Here is a 14,396-nt window from a genome sequence, read left to right on the forward strand (position 1 = left end):
TTGGGTTTTAGTGTGTGCATCACACTTCCTTGTTCCTGTCTCCAGGGGACGACTCAATGAGGATGTCCCATCTGAAGGTGGGATCAGCTGCTGACATCCCTCTGGACATTGGAGATTTTGACCTGAGCCAACTGACGGCCTCGCTTACCACACCCTCTGGTCGTGAGGAACCCTGCCTCCTAAAGATGCTGCGTAATGGACATGTTGGTAAGTATAATTGTTCTAAACAAATGGATATACGTTCATTATCTTAATAGCTTATAAATCACCGTCTCTGTTGCAGGCATCTCCTTTGTTCCAAAGGAGATTGGAGAGCATCTGGTGAACATCAAGAAAAATGGTCGCCACATTCCAAGCAGCCCCATCTCAGTTATGATTAACCAATCTGAGATTGGAGATGCCAGCCGTGTTCATGTTAGTGGCTTGGGGCTGAGTGAAGCCAGGACTTTTGAGCCTGCTGAATTCATCATTGACACCCGTGATGCAGGTACAAGCTTTATGAGCGTTAGTAATGTCAGTCATTGAGAAGTATTTGGAACCGCCCTCACACTTTTGGTCTACGTAGGCTACGGTGGTCTGAGCCTGTCCATTGAAGGGCCCAGCAAAGTGGACATAAACACAGAGGACCAGGAGGATGGCACCTGTAAGGTCACATACTGCCCCACTGAACCTGGGAATTACATCATCAGCATCAAATTTGCTGACCAACACGTTCCAGGTGGGAATATAGCAGGACAAGACCGCAACAGTGATGTCAACAATTGCTAAGCTTAGACATTTTTTTTGTAATTGCATGTGCAGGGAGTGCGTTCACAGTAAAGGTGACAGGTGAGGGCAGGATGAAGGAGAGCATCACAAGGAAGAAGAGAGCAGCATCGGTGGCCAATGTTGGCAGCCAGTGTGACCTCAGCCTCAAGATCCCAGGTAGAAAAGAAATTATCTTGGTGACCAATTTTTCAATACACGGACATATTGCTCCCCTTCTGCCACTAAAATAAGCAGTTTCAATGATTCAAAGACTCAACTGCTTGTTTTCTTCAGAGATCAGCATAGCGGACATGGCTGCTCAGGTGACCAGCCCCTCTGGTCAAGTTCACCAGGCCGAAATTATGGAGGGAGAGAACAACACGTACTGCATCCGTTTCATTCCCACCGAGACGGGTGTGCACACGGTGTGCGTGAAATACAACGGGATGCACGTGCCCGGCAGCCCGTTCCAGTTTACTGTTGGCCCCCTTGGAGAGGGAGGGGCACATAAAGTCCGTGCTGGTGGGCCAGGCCTGGAGAGAGCAGAGGCCGGAGTGCCAGGTGGGTGCGGTGGCTGGATATTGTGTTTGGAGATTATGCGAGTTTCTGCAAAGTGAGCCTAGCTTGGTTCTTTTGTGTGTGTGTGAAGCTGAATTTAGTATCTGGACGAGGGAGGCTGGAGCTGGTGGACTCAGTATTGCTGTGGAGGGGCCGAGCAAGGCCGAAATTGCCTTTGAGGACCGCAAGGATGGCTCTAGTGGAGTGTCTTACATTGTGCAGGAGCCAGGTGAGAAAAGAGGTGCAGAAGCAGTAGTGTAAATTTGTACAACATGCATAAAGAGATGGCGTGCAGCTCATTTGTTATGCAGTGAGACGTGTACAGCAATTGCAATTAAAAATGTTCTAATTGTAATTGCATGATTTCAATGGTTAACTCATGATTAATCACAAATTGTATGTTCTAAATTTTCATACTGTTAACATTAGTGGGGGAAAATGTTTAACTAAACTAGAAATATGGCTGCACCTTTTTAGTCATTGATCAGTAATTTCATAATTCTTAAAATGTAGTTATAATTAAATGATGTACTGTAAAAAGCTAGTGTGATATTGATTTGTGTTGGTCATATTTCTGCCACTAGATGGCATAATTGCTTTTGTAAGAAGTTGGGGACAGCTCAGTGCGTTTTTCTTTTCATATTAAGAGCTATTTAATCTTTAACATGAAGTAACTTGTGAAATTCTGCACATTTTTAAAATTGTAAAATACAACTTGACCCCAGTCTCCACAAATATATGCATTATTATTAAATGAATTACTGCTTTATTTTAATGTGGACGGTCTGCTGCGTTGCGACTGGAATTCCCCCAGCACAGGTTTTCCAAGTGAGGGGCAGGCAATAATTGCACATTTAAAAATGAAAAAAATTGTGCTATTAAAGGTACTTCATATTAATGCACTCATTTTTACACCCCTAACGGCAATATAAGCAAATTAGCAGCATGGTTGGCCAATGAAAGAACTAAGCGGCTAAACTGTGGGCATATGGACAGCAAATAAACTCCACTGAACTGCATATAAATGTATTGATTAAAAAAATTGTGTTTTGCCTAATTCATATAGATTAATATGGGATTGCCTTTTTATTGGAATTTTTGTGTGTGTGTGTGTATAGGAGACTATGAGGTGTCGATCCGTTTTAATGACGAACACATCCCTGATAGTCCCTTCATCGTTCCCGTGGCCTCGCCTTCAGATGACGCCCGACGCCTCACTGTTGCCAGCCTTCAGGTGAGGCTCTGAGACGCGCACACATGTCCATGTGCACGCACACGCCAGGCCGCAGCGCACTGCCCAAAATGCATCTGCTTGTAAAGTGACCTTATCCAAACTACCACTCTGAGGTATTTAGAAATCGTGAGGGAGTAGAGGGTGAGGAAATGGAGCAGTAGAACAATAAAGCTTGTGGAGCTAGTTGGATTGTGATGTTTAATGACAGTACTGCTAGAGTGGTTTAGATGCAGGCCACTGCATTATTGGGCAGTGCCAAGGGCTTCTGGAATAAGAAAGGACTGTGTGTGTTTCTCGTGCCTCGTTCTAAAGGCTCCCAACAGCCTACCGCCTCTGATTGTGATCATGGGGCGCTAAAGGGTTAAAGAGGTTTGAAATGGGCTGTCCCTCACCCCCTTCCTTGCACACATACATTATGTAGATCGTAGTATACATATTGTGATTATACTGTGGAATATCTGAACATCTCGGACAATTAAAATAAAAATAAAAAAGTTACCTTTCATTCAGGTGAAATACACAATTCAGATTTGTTACCCGACTTATTGTTTAAAATTTCCATTTGACTACTTAAATGTTTAATCACAAGTAACTGTCTTCCATATTGAAGCATGATTTAAATGGTGGGATGCATGCAAACCCACTCAACATTTAAATACATTTTAAGCAAACTTGGAAATGAGCAGAGACCAGGTCAGCTTCTCTTGATGTCAGAGGAGTATGACCTTTGAGTCCCATACGCACAAAAATGGTGCTTGGGACTGTCTGGGTAGCTGAAAGTTGCATAAACACCATCACTTAAGCATCCGTATCCATACACAAGACTTTGTCTTCCCTTTTCTCTTGGTGTTAAATTCTCGCTTGCCTTACTGTACAGCCTCCTCTTTAACCTTCTTAGCGACCTCCAGGTAAGGTACAAAATAATTATCTATGCATGTGGGTCATTTTCATGACATTTGATCAATAATTGTAAAGACTTACCCTATTAAATTTCCTTTTCAAAATGCATTAATTTTACTGTTATTTGAGGGATTTTTTAAATTTTATTTTTTTAAGTATTTTAAAAACTTCTAATGCTAAATTGATAACCATTGTGTCCCAAACAAGGCTATTGCATTTAACAAAATGACTAAAACTAAAATTGAAGAAAACATTTTCATTGGGAAATTAAGTTGTTTTTTTTGTTTTTTAAATAACTGAAACCATATACTTTTATAAAGCTGACTACATGACCTTCGTTTTTACTTTTGTCAATGTTAAACATTTATTTTGGCATTACAAAACATCCGTGCAGAGGAAAGTGGAACAGTCGTTTGGGAATTGTAGTTCTTTATTACACAATACTTAGTGCCCCCCCCCCCCCAAATCTTGCGCCCCATAAATATGACATATATTTAAAAAGGTTTATACTAAATCTAATAAACTTAAATTAATATTATTTTGAAAAAAATAAAATAAAAAATAAATCCCACCTTAAGAACTAATTCAAACGGATTTTTTATTTTCTTTTTTTGAAAAAAAGTAAACAATCAAAACTAATTATAATGAAAATTCCAAAATCGTTATAAACCTGCTCCCAAATGACATTTTGTGGTTTACATCATGTTTTCTAAAGAGTGTAATTACATGATTGGATATATCTAATCAGTTGCTGCGCATCTTTACTTTTATTACAATTGAATGAAGAAAAGAGTGTACGGTACTGTAATGAGTTCATAAGCAGAGTATGACTTGCATGATTTTGTTTTTATAGTTTGATACTTTTGTCTTTACTATTATGCAATAATTTCAGTGGGCCACATTTTCTCTTTTTATATTGACATTTCTATAAATGCCTACAATTTTAAATTGTCTTACTTAAAAAAAAAAAAAAGAAAAAATGTTTTAAACCATACTAGGTGTAGCTGTTACAGCATGGGATACATTTACACAAAAAAGGTTTATATATTTGTTTTGTTTACTTTGGTAAATGTCTTTACAGTTATTGATCATATATATAAAAAAATAAACCATACAAACTACTTTATATTGCTTAAAGTATTGACTCACCTGCCTTGACCCATATATGAATTTAAGTGACGTCCCATTCCTAACCCATAGGGTTCAATATGATGTTGGTCCATTCTTTTTATGGCAATTTTTCACCATTCTTCCAGAAGCACATTTGTGAGGTCACACACGTGTTGGACGAGATGGTCTGGCTCCCAGTCTCAGCTGTAATTCATCCCAAAGGTGTTTTTTCAGGCTGAGGTCAGGACTCTGTGCAGGCTTCAGTCGGGCTGGAAGAGGTCAGCTCCGTACTGTTGCCACACAGTTGGGAGCATGGAATTGTCCAATATCTCTTGGTGTACTGAAGCGTTCAGTTCCTTTCCCTGGAACTTTAGGGGCCAAGACCAGCCCCTGGAAAAACAACCCCACACATAAATCCCCCCCCCCCCCTCCAAAAAACTTAAGACTTTGCACCACCAAACTCTGATTAATAAATCAGGTTACTAAAGGGAGAGTCATCACTCCAGAGAAATTTCAAGTCCACGATATGTTTGGAGGTCTCTAATTATTGACTGTTGGCAACCGTTTTGCACTATGTGCCCCTATATCTGCTGTCAGTTTACGTAGGCTGAGTTGCTGTCATCCCCAAACACTTCCAGTCAGCAGTGGAATGTCAAGGACAGAGTACATTTCACGACTGCACTTGAGGAAAGGTGGCATCCTATTCACAGTGCAACACTGGAATTTACTGAGAGACGCATTCTATTTCGTAAATATTTGTAAAAACAGCTACTCCATTTTATACACCTGTGGCCATGGAAATGATTGGGACACCAGATTCTGATTATTTGGATGGGTGAGAATGCTTTTGGCAATATAGAGTATATCTGTGTGTATATACACATGTAAATGTGTTTATATAAATGCTGAGCAACAGGGATGGTGAGTTTAGAGTGTGAGTGTGTTTTGTCGAGCAGGAGTCTGGCTTGAAGGTGAACCAGCCGGCATCATTCGCAGTCAGCCTGAATGGAGCAAAGGGTGTGATCGACGCAAAAGTTCACAGCCCATCAGGCGCTCTGGAGGAGTGTTGCGTTACTGAGATAGACCAAGGTAACCACCAAAAAAAAATGCTTTTCTACACATTTTATTAACTGTTATGTGGAGAGTTCTGATGTCAGCTCTTTAAATGAATTTGGGTTTTTTTCTGTCTTGTAGACAAGTACGCAGTCCGCTTCATCCCCAGAGAGAACGGCCTCTATCTAATTGATGTGAAGTTCAACGGAAGTCACATCCCTGGTAGCCCATTTAAGATCCGTGTTGGAGAGACGGGCCAGGCCGGAGACCCTGGGATGGTGTCTGCCTATGGACCAGGCTTAGAAAGAGGCAGCACAGGTAACGTCCTGCGTGGGGAAAAAAAAGAATGTTGTGAAAATCCCAACACTAATCGTCCTCTATTGTTACCACAGGAACAGCATGCGAATTTGTGGTCAACACGAGCAATGCAGGCCCCGGGGCTTTGGCTGTAACCATCGATGGTCCCTCCAAAGTGAAGATGGACTGTGTGGAGTGCTCGGAGGGATACAAGGTCACCTACACTCCAATGGCACCCGGCAGTTATCTTATATCCATCAAGTATGGTGGACCTTACCACATTGTGGGAAGCCCCTTCAAGGCAAAGATCACTGGTAAGAAAGCGACTCTACAAGTGAAGGTTGATGGACTTTGAGAATGGTTGTTGCCACACCCTTTTCCAGGTTCCAAGCTTGTGGCCAGCCACAGTATGCACGAAACCTCCTCTGTCATGGTTGATCCCGTGACTCGTGCCATCAGCTCCACTCAGCAAGGTGCTCCTATCCAATCAGATGCCAGTAAGGTAGTGGCTAAAGGTCTCGGCCTCAACAAGGGCTTTGTTGGTCAGAAGAACAGCTTCAGCGTTGACTGCAGCAAAGCAGGTGTGTTGAATCTCTGCACCATAAGACCGTAAATGGACTACCCTACCTAGCTTGAACTGACCCAGTGATACGTTTCCATCTGTGTGCATAGGGCGGAACATGCTGCTGGTTGGGGTGGACGGCCCCAAAGTTCCCTGCGAGGAGATCCTGGTAAAACATTTGGGCAACCGCCTGTATAATGTCAGCTACCAGCTCAAAGAGAAGGGAGAGTACATCCTGGTGGTCAAATGGGGAGATGATCACATTCCCGGCAGCCCCTTCCATATCATTGTCTAAAAAAAAAAAAAATTGCACCATCAGCAGCTTCTCTTACCACTGTTGTAATTGTTTACAGCTCCGTGTCCCACCCATGTTATACATTTCTCTTAAGCGGATTTCAGATGCAAATATTGTTTTCAGCTTGTAGAGTCAATTTTCTCCCATTTCTAATAAGCAAGGTCTCGGGAAGGAGAATAACGCACCTTTTAATGATTGCAAACTAGCAGTTGAATTGACCGTATATTTTTCCATTTAAAAACTCTGGCATGCCGTAGTGGGCATTTGTCGATGGCTCAGTCTAATTGATGCATAATGCATCCCACCGAGTCTGTCCCATATATGGAAGTTTACATTTTATATGAACAATAATGGCCATCTAGCCAAAGAGTGTTTAATGTGCCTTTCTGTTTGACCATCAAATGACACTCTTTCATTGTCCGTATAAAATGTAATTCGCTCATGTTGAACAAGTTTGGATCATTTTGTTGCTGTGGTTGGTAATTGGAAAATGACTTGTCAATTCGGTATGTGTTGTATGTGATACTTTTTTTTTTTTTTTTTTGGTAACAGTTATACCTGCTGATAGTGTGAACCAGTTTTAAGCACTGCTGTTCTTAAACTTATGCACGTTAGAGTAGATATCTAATTATTAAACATTACATAAAAGCCTTAGATAAACAGGTAGTATTCTAACGCAAAGCGTGTCACATGCTCACAACACTGCTTTTCTGTGCGTTTGACTCGGCTGTATGTTCACAAAACTCCCTCAGATTCAGGAGAACACCCACCTGTGTTGCGAACATATCTTTTCAAAAGGGAAGAATTTAAAATGATGCTGGACAAAAGATGTTGTGATTAATTACATCTTTCCAATATGGTGACCAAAAAAAAGATGCTTTTTCTTAAGTGTTTGCGTCTCACATTTTGAGGGTTTTGTTTTTTTTCTTACAGCGCTATCTCTACAGAAACATGAATCTTGTCCAGAATTAAAATTAAAAAAAATAATGCTTTTAAATGTTTGTAAGACGGTATTTTGATACACAATAAAGTTGTCGTCTAGTATTTTTCTGTGTGTTTTGACTATTTGTCCACTGTGAACAGAAATGTGAGTTCCACATACAGGCTTCATTCAGTTAATGGAAATATAAACCATAACTTTTTTAGCAGTTAGCAGCCTTTTTGTTCTGAAGTTAATCCAAGGAAGCAATCGTTTTGTGGCTGCTGACTGAAAGTTCTCTGCTGTCCTGCCCAAACTACAGTCACCACAGAGCTCTAATTATTAGTGCTCCAAGCATCTTGGAATGCAAAAATATGCACCAGTCTATCTAATCTGGTGCGCACATGACTTTTCAGTACGCATGCGCACCTCTAAAGACTTCCTTGGCAACAATTGGTCGTCTCCTAACCAGGAGGTTGTGGGTTCGATCCCCAGGCCATTGTGATCATGTGTCGACGTATGAGCAAGATGTTGAACCCATCTCAACTTCACTTAACCCCACCAGGAACTGCCCAATCGAGTAAACCTTGCTGCCGTTCACGTTGAATTTACTAAAAAGTTCTGTAGCTTTGACCATTATTTAGATCAGCCGCGCTTCAAACTTGCTGAGTTAAGAGAGGCAAAAAACATACCCTTATTAGGCCTGTTGTGGATTTATTAAGATCTGAAACTGAATGCGCAGTCTTCAGAAAAGTGAACCAATTGTGGCCCTTGGGCGACACCAAGAGGACAAAGCGGAAACTGCATGCACACCACCGACCAACTTGATTACGTTCTGATAGTACGTCTACAACAGTGGTGTCCAAACTCGGTCCTGGAGGGCCGGGGTCCTACAGGCTTGGGCTGTTTCCCAGTTTCCCTGCTCCAATACACCTGTTCCAATGAACAGGATCGTTATCAGATTTATGCAGAGCTTGCTGATAATGCTTCAGGTGTGCTGGAGAAGAGAAAGGAGAAACATTAAAAACCTGCAAGACTTGAGGACAAGAGTTGGACACCACTGGGTCTACATTAAGTAAAGTCGCTACCCTCACGCCTCTTATCCATGGCACCCCCACCCCCCGTGACCCGTCGTCGACTATTGTTTATGCATATCCATAATCCATCAAACCATATGAAGGGGCATATCCACCTCGGACAGGCAAGGTGTTCCTTCTGCAAACATATCATACCAGAAATGTGTTTTTTAGTGGGACAGAAGTTAAAAGGGTTGAAAAGTTAAAAGGGTTGAAAAGGTTAAAGAGGTTAAGAATTTGATACAGACAATTAGAATGAGGATATTATTTATATGTCCACCCAACCGCTTTTCCCCGAGAGAGTGTATGGAAAATACAAAACAATGTAAATAAATAAATAAATCTGAAGTTCGATACTAAAAAATATTTCAAATTCAAACTCCATACGTATGTGATGGTTGTGAACTGATTTGTTAGAGAATGTGACGTCATCCACTCCAGATGTACACGCCCTCCGCCCTCTTCCTCCTCAAATCCAAAACTTGTCTGGCCGGGACGATTTTTTTTCTCCAACGCGGAACTCTTTCCCCCTCCCCTGTTTCAAAAGTAAGTTTGAATCTTTTCTTAACTGTCCAATCAGTGTTTTTTGTTGGTTGGTTTTAGTTCGCTCCATGTTTTGTTCGCTTCTCTAAACTCGACCATTTCTGTTGATCGAAACTATCACACGTATCCATCTCTATCATTGTGTAGAATGTCATTGAGTGACAAAAGCGATGAAGAGCTCAGCAAGTTGCTTACCGATTACGGCATCAAACATGGACCCATAGTTGGTAAGAAATACAGATACAGTATTATCAACTGAACACAAGTAATTAACGTACTTTTTAACACTGCATTGCATTTGGTAGTAATGTACGCCAACAGTTCTGCTGACAAAATTAAGCCATTTTATGCATGGTTGTGCATATTTTGGTATGAAGTTTGAAGATTGTATTGTAGACAGCTGACGTGCATCTGTGCCCGTAGACTCCACTCGCAAGTTGTATGTGAAGAAGCTTGAGAGGGCCATGAAACAAATGCCAGGAAAACCCTCCTCTGATAAGACTTACTACAGAGAGGAAGGTAGGATGCTCCAGTGTTCCTGTAATGGCTTTTTGGGACAGAAACATTGGCAGAAAACAAACAAAAGAAATCATTTCATGCTGTGGTAACATGCATCATCTATTTATATTGTATTGGTTTTCAGATTTACTTTGTTTAATTTTAAGCACTTTAAACACATTTGTCTAAAATTAAGCCATTAAAAAGTCAATTTTGCACATTACTGTATGTCCATTTACAGACTAATGATGACTAAGGATAGGGAATACATCTCATTCTTAAATATGTATAAGGTATCAAATGAAATCAACCACTAATGTAATATAAAGCATTAAAGAAATACCCATACTGTAACACTCCGCCTTTTATTCCCAAGTGACAAACATATGGTAGCTAACCAGGATAGCATGAGAAGCTAACATAGCTGTTTACACTTTCACTCAGTGCTGCTTCTTGTCAAGCATCATGAACAGATGAGACGCAAATGCAGCAGACCAATCACAGAATATGCAAATCAAATTCCTTAATACTGGCTGAGAGTCTCATCAAGCTCATGGGAATGGGACCAAAAACCGACAGTAGAAACCTACTCAAATAAAACTAGTAACAGAGCTAACCATGGCTGAATACAACAAATAGTCATTTCAAAGTGGCTTGACACTGAATGAATAAGTTCACAGACTTGACGGTCATAAATATTCTGGTGACCACCGAATTAGAAAATGTGCCACAAGAGCAAAACACACAATTGAAGGCCTAGTTTTTTTGATAATGTTGGTCAAACAAACTCCAAATGTAACAAGATTTAATGCATTTGGCATTTGAGTTCGAAGGTTAGTGTTGGGATGGGGACTGAGTTTGAATCTTGGTTCATGCCTTTTGTTGTAAACGTCTTCCCTTTAAACATGACATGATTTTTCCCCCCAAAATTTAAAACGGTTACCTTAAAGTGGAAGTCGACATTAAACATTTCTTGACAATAATATGTTATATGTGACTTCACTAGTCTAAACATGACATTCTGATTAATATTACATTTGTGGAAAATGAGTCATGAAGCAAAATCCATCCATTTTTATCCATCGCAGGGGGCGGCCATTTTGCCATATGCTATCGACTGACGATAACATCACAGTTGCTCAGGGCTCAGGAAACGACCAATCACAGCTCACCTATTTTCTGAAGCTGAGCTGTGATTGGTTGTTACCTGAGATATGAGCAACATGTCATCTTCAGTCAACAGAAAGTGGCAAAATGGCCGCCCCCTGAGATTGATAAAAACTGCTGGATTTTGCTGCTTGACTCATATTCACGCAATATTAACCAAAATACCGTATTTAGACCAGTGAGGCTGCATAGAACATATTCTTGTAAAAATAAAACAAATTGGGGTTGACTTCTACTTTAATTAAATGTCACATGCTTCACTCAAAATACACAAAAGATCAATAATTCATAGCTTACCGTGACATTTCAAAAGAATGCATACAAAGTGTGAGCATGTTCCAAATAAGACAATGACCTGTGTTCTGCTGGGGGACCGACCAGTCCAGAAACACGTGACCGCAATAAAAGTGTACTGATTTTTTGTCTGTCTTCACAGAAGAGGAAATTACGTACGTCACGTACCGCAGCCCGGTAAGTGCAACTGCTTATCAATTTGTTTGTTGCTAATTTGACATAGAGACAAGGTCAGTCGTCTTACATTCCATCCTGCTATTATTTTCACAGGTCAAGCATGAAGTTTATGAAGACATGTGAGTGCCTCACAGTGTACTCACACTCACACACCTTTTTTGACTATCCCATTTTGTGTCCTGCTGGGTGGAGTTACATGAAAACCTGACTGAACAAGTTAGCTGGTGTTGCAATTAACTCATTCACTGCCATTGACGGCTATAGACGTCAAAAATTCATTTGAACTATTTCTATTACTTTTCCACTTTTTCCACTTTTGTTTATAAGAGTATGAAAACCTAAAAATACATATATATATTGTACATTTAGAGCAGATATAACATTTGTGATTAATCATGAGTTAATTATTGAAGTCATGTGATTAATTACAATGAAAAAAATGATCACGTGACGGGATTTAAAAAAAAAGAAGAAAGAAAATATGATAAAAAATTAGGGGCGACAGGCGATTAAAATTTTAATTGTAATTAATCGCACGACTTCACTAGTTCACTCACGATTAATCACACATTTTATATCTGTTCTAAATGTACAATAAAAAAAAATTCTAGGTTTTCACACTTGTTAACAAAAGGGGAAAACAATGTTTAATTAATAGAAATAGTTCAAATTAATTTTTGATGTCTATAGCCGTCAATGGCAGTGAATGGGTTAATTATGGGTGTTAAGGTTGTATCATAGTGGTGCTTCAAGGTAAGCAAAGCTGCATTGAGCTTCTTTGGGCAACAGCTGGTTGGTATTAAATTACGGGGGAATATGCATCATATGTGGCCTTTTAAAAGCAATCAAATGTATGAGGCAAATTTTCATTGTAAGTCAGCGTTATGTCTATAATGTGACGTCATTGTCGATAATAAAGTGAATTGGTTTTCCACCAGGCTGAAAAGGAGATACAACAGCGAGCCAAATGAAGATGAAGAATCAGACGGAGACGAAGAGTATGTCTGTAAACTTTTCGCATCACAACAACTGACTTCATATAATGGTGCTCATCCCTTCCTGTGCTACAGGCCCATCCAGCTGAGGAGCAGAGCAACCAATCAGAACGCCGTGCACTCCAAGGAGACCGTCCGGTCTGGGTGCAGAATGTGGGGGGTGATAAAAATGCTACTGCTGATGGCAGTGGTAGTAGCCGCCTACTACACTTATTGTCACTTGACCAAAGACGAAAATCCTTTCAAGCTTCAATAAATGATACCTTCTAGGATGTCAGCTCATTTCCATAACTTAGATCAAACTCTATTTTGGGTATTTGTTGCTATAGTCTTTTGTGTTTTTGTACAATTAAAAACTGGAAATGCTGTCTGCCAAAGTCAAATCAATATTTTGGTCCTACATGCAACAAATGTGAAATAATGTAGGCCCCCTTGAAGGACTTACTGTGACATTGAAATTCATAATTCAAAAGCCTTTAAAGGTGCATTGTGGTGTTTAAAATGCCAATGTTAAAAAATGTCTGCATCATGCATGCTCTACCGATGCCCAGATGTGTACAAAAAGCCCAGACTTTTTAACTGCATTTATCATCTTGTATCTTCCCTTCAGTGTGGTGTGGCCGCAGTTACGCTGTAGGCCAGAGGGGGCAGTCACGAGTTAAAAAAAGGTGGAGCATGCATGATGCAGAATTATTATTATTATTATTTTTTAGAAAGACTTAGTCTTTACGATACGATACTGGATCCCATTAACATGAGTTTGAAAGTGATTGGTTAATTGTGAAGGCAGCTGTACACAACCCATGCATGAGAGGCGTGTGCGCACCTGCGCAACCACATTATTTTTTTCAGATCACAAAAAAAACAGCATTTGAACATGGGGTGCGTTGAATACTTTTTATATCCACTTGGAGAGAGAAATAAAAACGAAACTTTTTTTATTAGTTTAAATTACTTCTTGCACATGTTACATTCCTTTTTTTTCTTTTTAAAACATTTTCGTTGCTTTAAGTGTTTGTTTTTGTGGTCTAAAACATATTTGTATTCACGATTATGTACATGATACTAAATGTCCAAATCATGTCAAACTAAAAATTGCCACAAATTGTATTTCAATACAAACACTACATTTGACTTCTACTTGTAGCGTTGAATCTTCATTGAACTTCATTAGGTGTGCTGTGGGGAAGGTAAATGATTTCACCTGTTCTGAAAATTATTCACAACAATACTTATGGATATTAGCTCATCTATGCCAGCGACGTTCATTGACAAGCAGAACCTTTAAACGTTCTCGCTAGATGGCAGAAGGTGTCATTATTAACCATTATATTCACATTTTGTGTTCAACTAAACAGGGCCAGGTTTCACATTGAGTAAATAAACGTGCATAGTAAATTGAGATACAATCGTTACTTCAGTATGTTGTATATACTTTTTGTGCTATTTTTGTTTGGGGTGTACTGTGACACTTTCACTATGTAACGTGCCTTGGTTCAATAAAGTTTTGGTTAAAATGTGCATACAAATTTTGTGACTCTTAAGTAATTAATCAATTAGGGGTTAGACTATACTGTTTATATATACCATCTTTTAAATGGACCAGCAACACCATCAAAATGATGAATATAAGAGAATTTCATTTCATATTCACACAACCAAAACCAGCAATAACTTACACACCAGGAACAAGACTAAGAACACAACGCTCCTTGGCTGCTAGATTATCCATTATATTTTATAAAAGATACAAATATTGTTATTGGAAACATTTCAGACATAGCTAATGATTTGAATGAGTATTAGTATGAGTATATTATTTGGCAGTAATTTGGAAAAAGAAATCCTTGAGCCAAGAAACAAACATGAAATAGATAAGCACATCAAAAAACTAAATTTCTACTATGTGGCTTTTACAGAAGTATTAAATGTTGTTAAATATTAAAAAATCAAAAGTCCACTGACTGCTTC

The 14,396-nt window shown here is 39.6% G+C and overlaps 2 protein-coding genes across 5 annotated transcripts in view; both read left to right on the forward strand.

Annotated features, from left to right (window-relative positions):
• The window catches only part of flna (filamin A, alpha (actin binding protein 280)), a 46,772-nt gene extending 38,972 nt beyond the window's left edge, over positions 1-7,800 (forward strand). For all 4 annotated transcript variants that reach the window (XM_077546417.1, XM_077546434.1, XM_077546426.1 and 1 more), the window contains 12 exons: positions 46-207; positions 284-487; positions 566-718; positions 802-924; positions 1,042-1,308; positions 1,397-1,534; positions 2,424-2,539; positions 5,506-5,638; positions 5,744-5,920; positions 5,995-6,213; positions 6,283-6,480; positions 6,572-7,800. In XM_077546417.1, the coding sequence (XP_077402543.1) occupies positions 46-207; positions 284-487; positions 566-718; positions 802-924; positions 1,042-1,308; positions 1,397-1,534; positions 2,424-2,539; positions 5,506-5,638; positions 5,744-5,920; positions 5,995-6,213; positions 6,283-6,480; positions 6,572-6,756 (2,075 nt within the window). In that variant the 3' untranslated portion in view covers positions 6,757-7,800. The remainder of the gene's footprint in view (positions 1-45; positions 208-283; positions 488-565; positions 719-801; positions 925-1,041; positions 1,309-1,396; positions 1,535-2,423; positions 2,540-5,505; positions 5,639-5,743; positions 5,921-5,994; positions 6,214-6,282; positions 6,481-6,571) is intronic.
• A 1,507-nt stretch (positions 7,801-9,307) lies between these two features.
• Positions 9,308-12,697, forward strand: emd (emerin). Its single transcript, XM_077574586.1, has 6 exons — positions 9,308-9,521; positions 9,718-9,813; positions 11,396-11,430; positions 11,524-11,549; positions 12,369-12,428; positions 12,501-12,697. Exons 1-6 carry the CDS (start codon positions 9,443-9,445, stop codon positions 12,679-12,681), a joined length of 477 nt encoding a protein of 158 aa, XP_077430712.1. The 5' UTR covers positions 9,308-9,442; the 3' UTR covers positions 12,682-12,697.
• Positions 12,698-14,396: the final 1,699 nt, after the last annotated feature.

The sequence above is a fragment of the Vanacampus margaritifer genome, chromosome 1, assembly GCF_051991255.1.
Source record: "Vanacampus margaritifer isolate UIUO_Vmar chromosome 1, RoL_Vmar_1.0, whole genome shotgun sequence".
Taxonomy (NCBI): Eukaryota; Metazoa; Chordata; class Actinopteri; order Syngnathiformes; family Syngnathidae; genus Vanacampus; species Vanacampus margaritifer.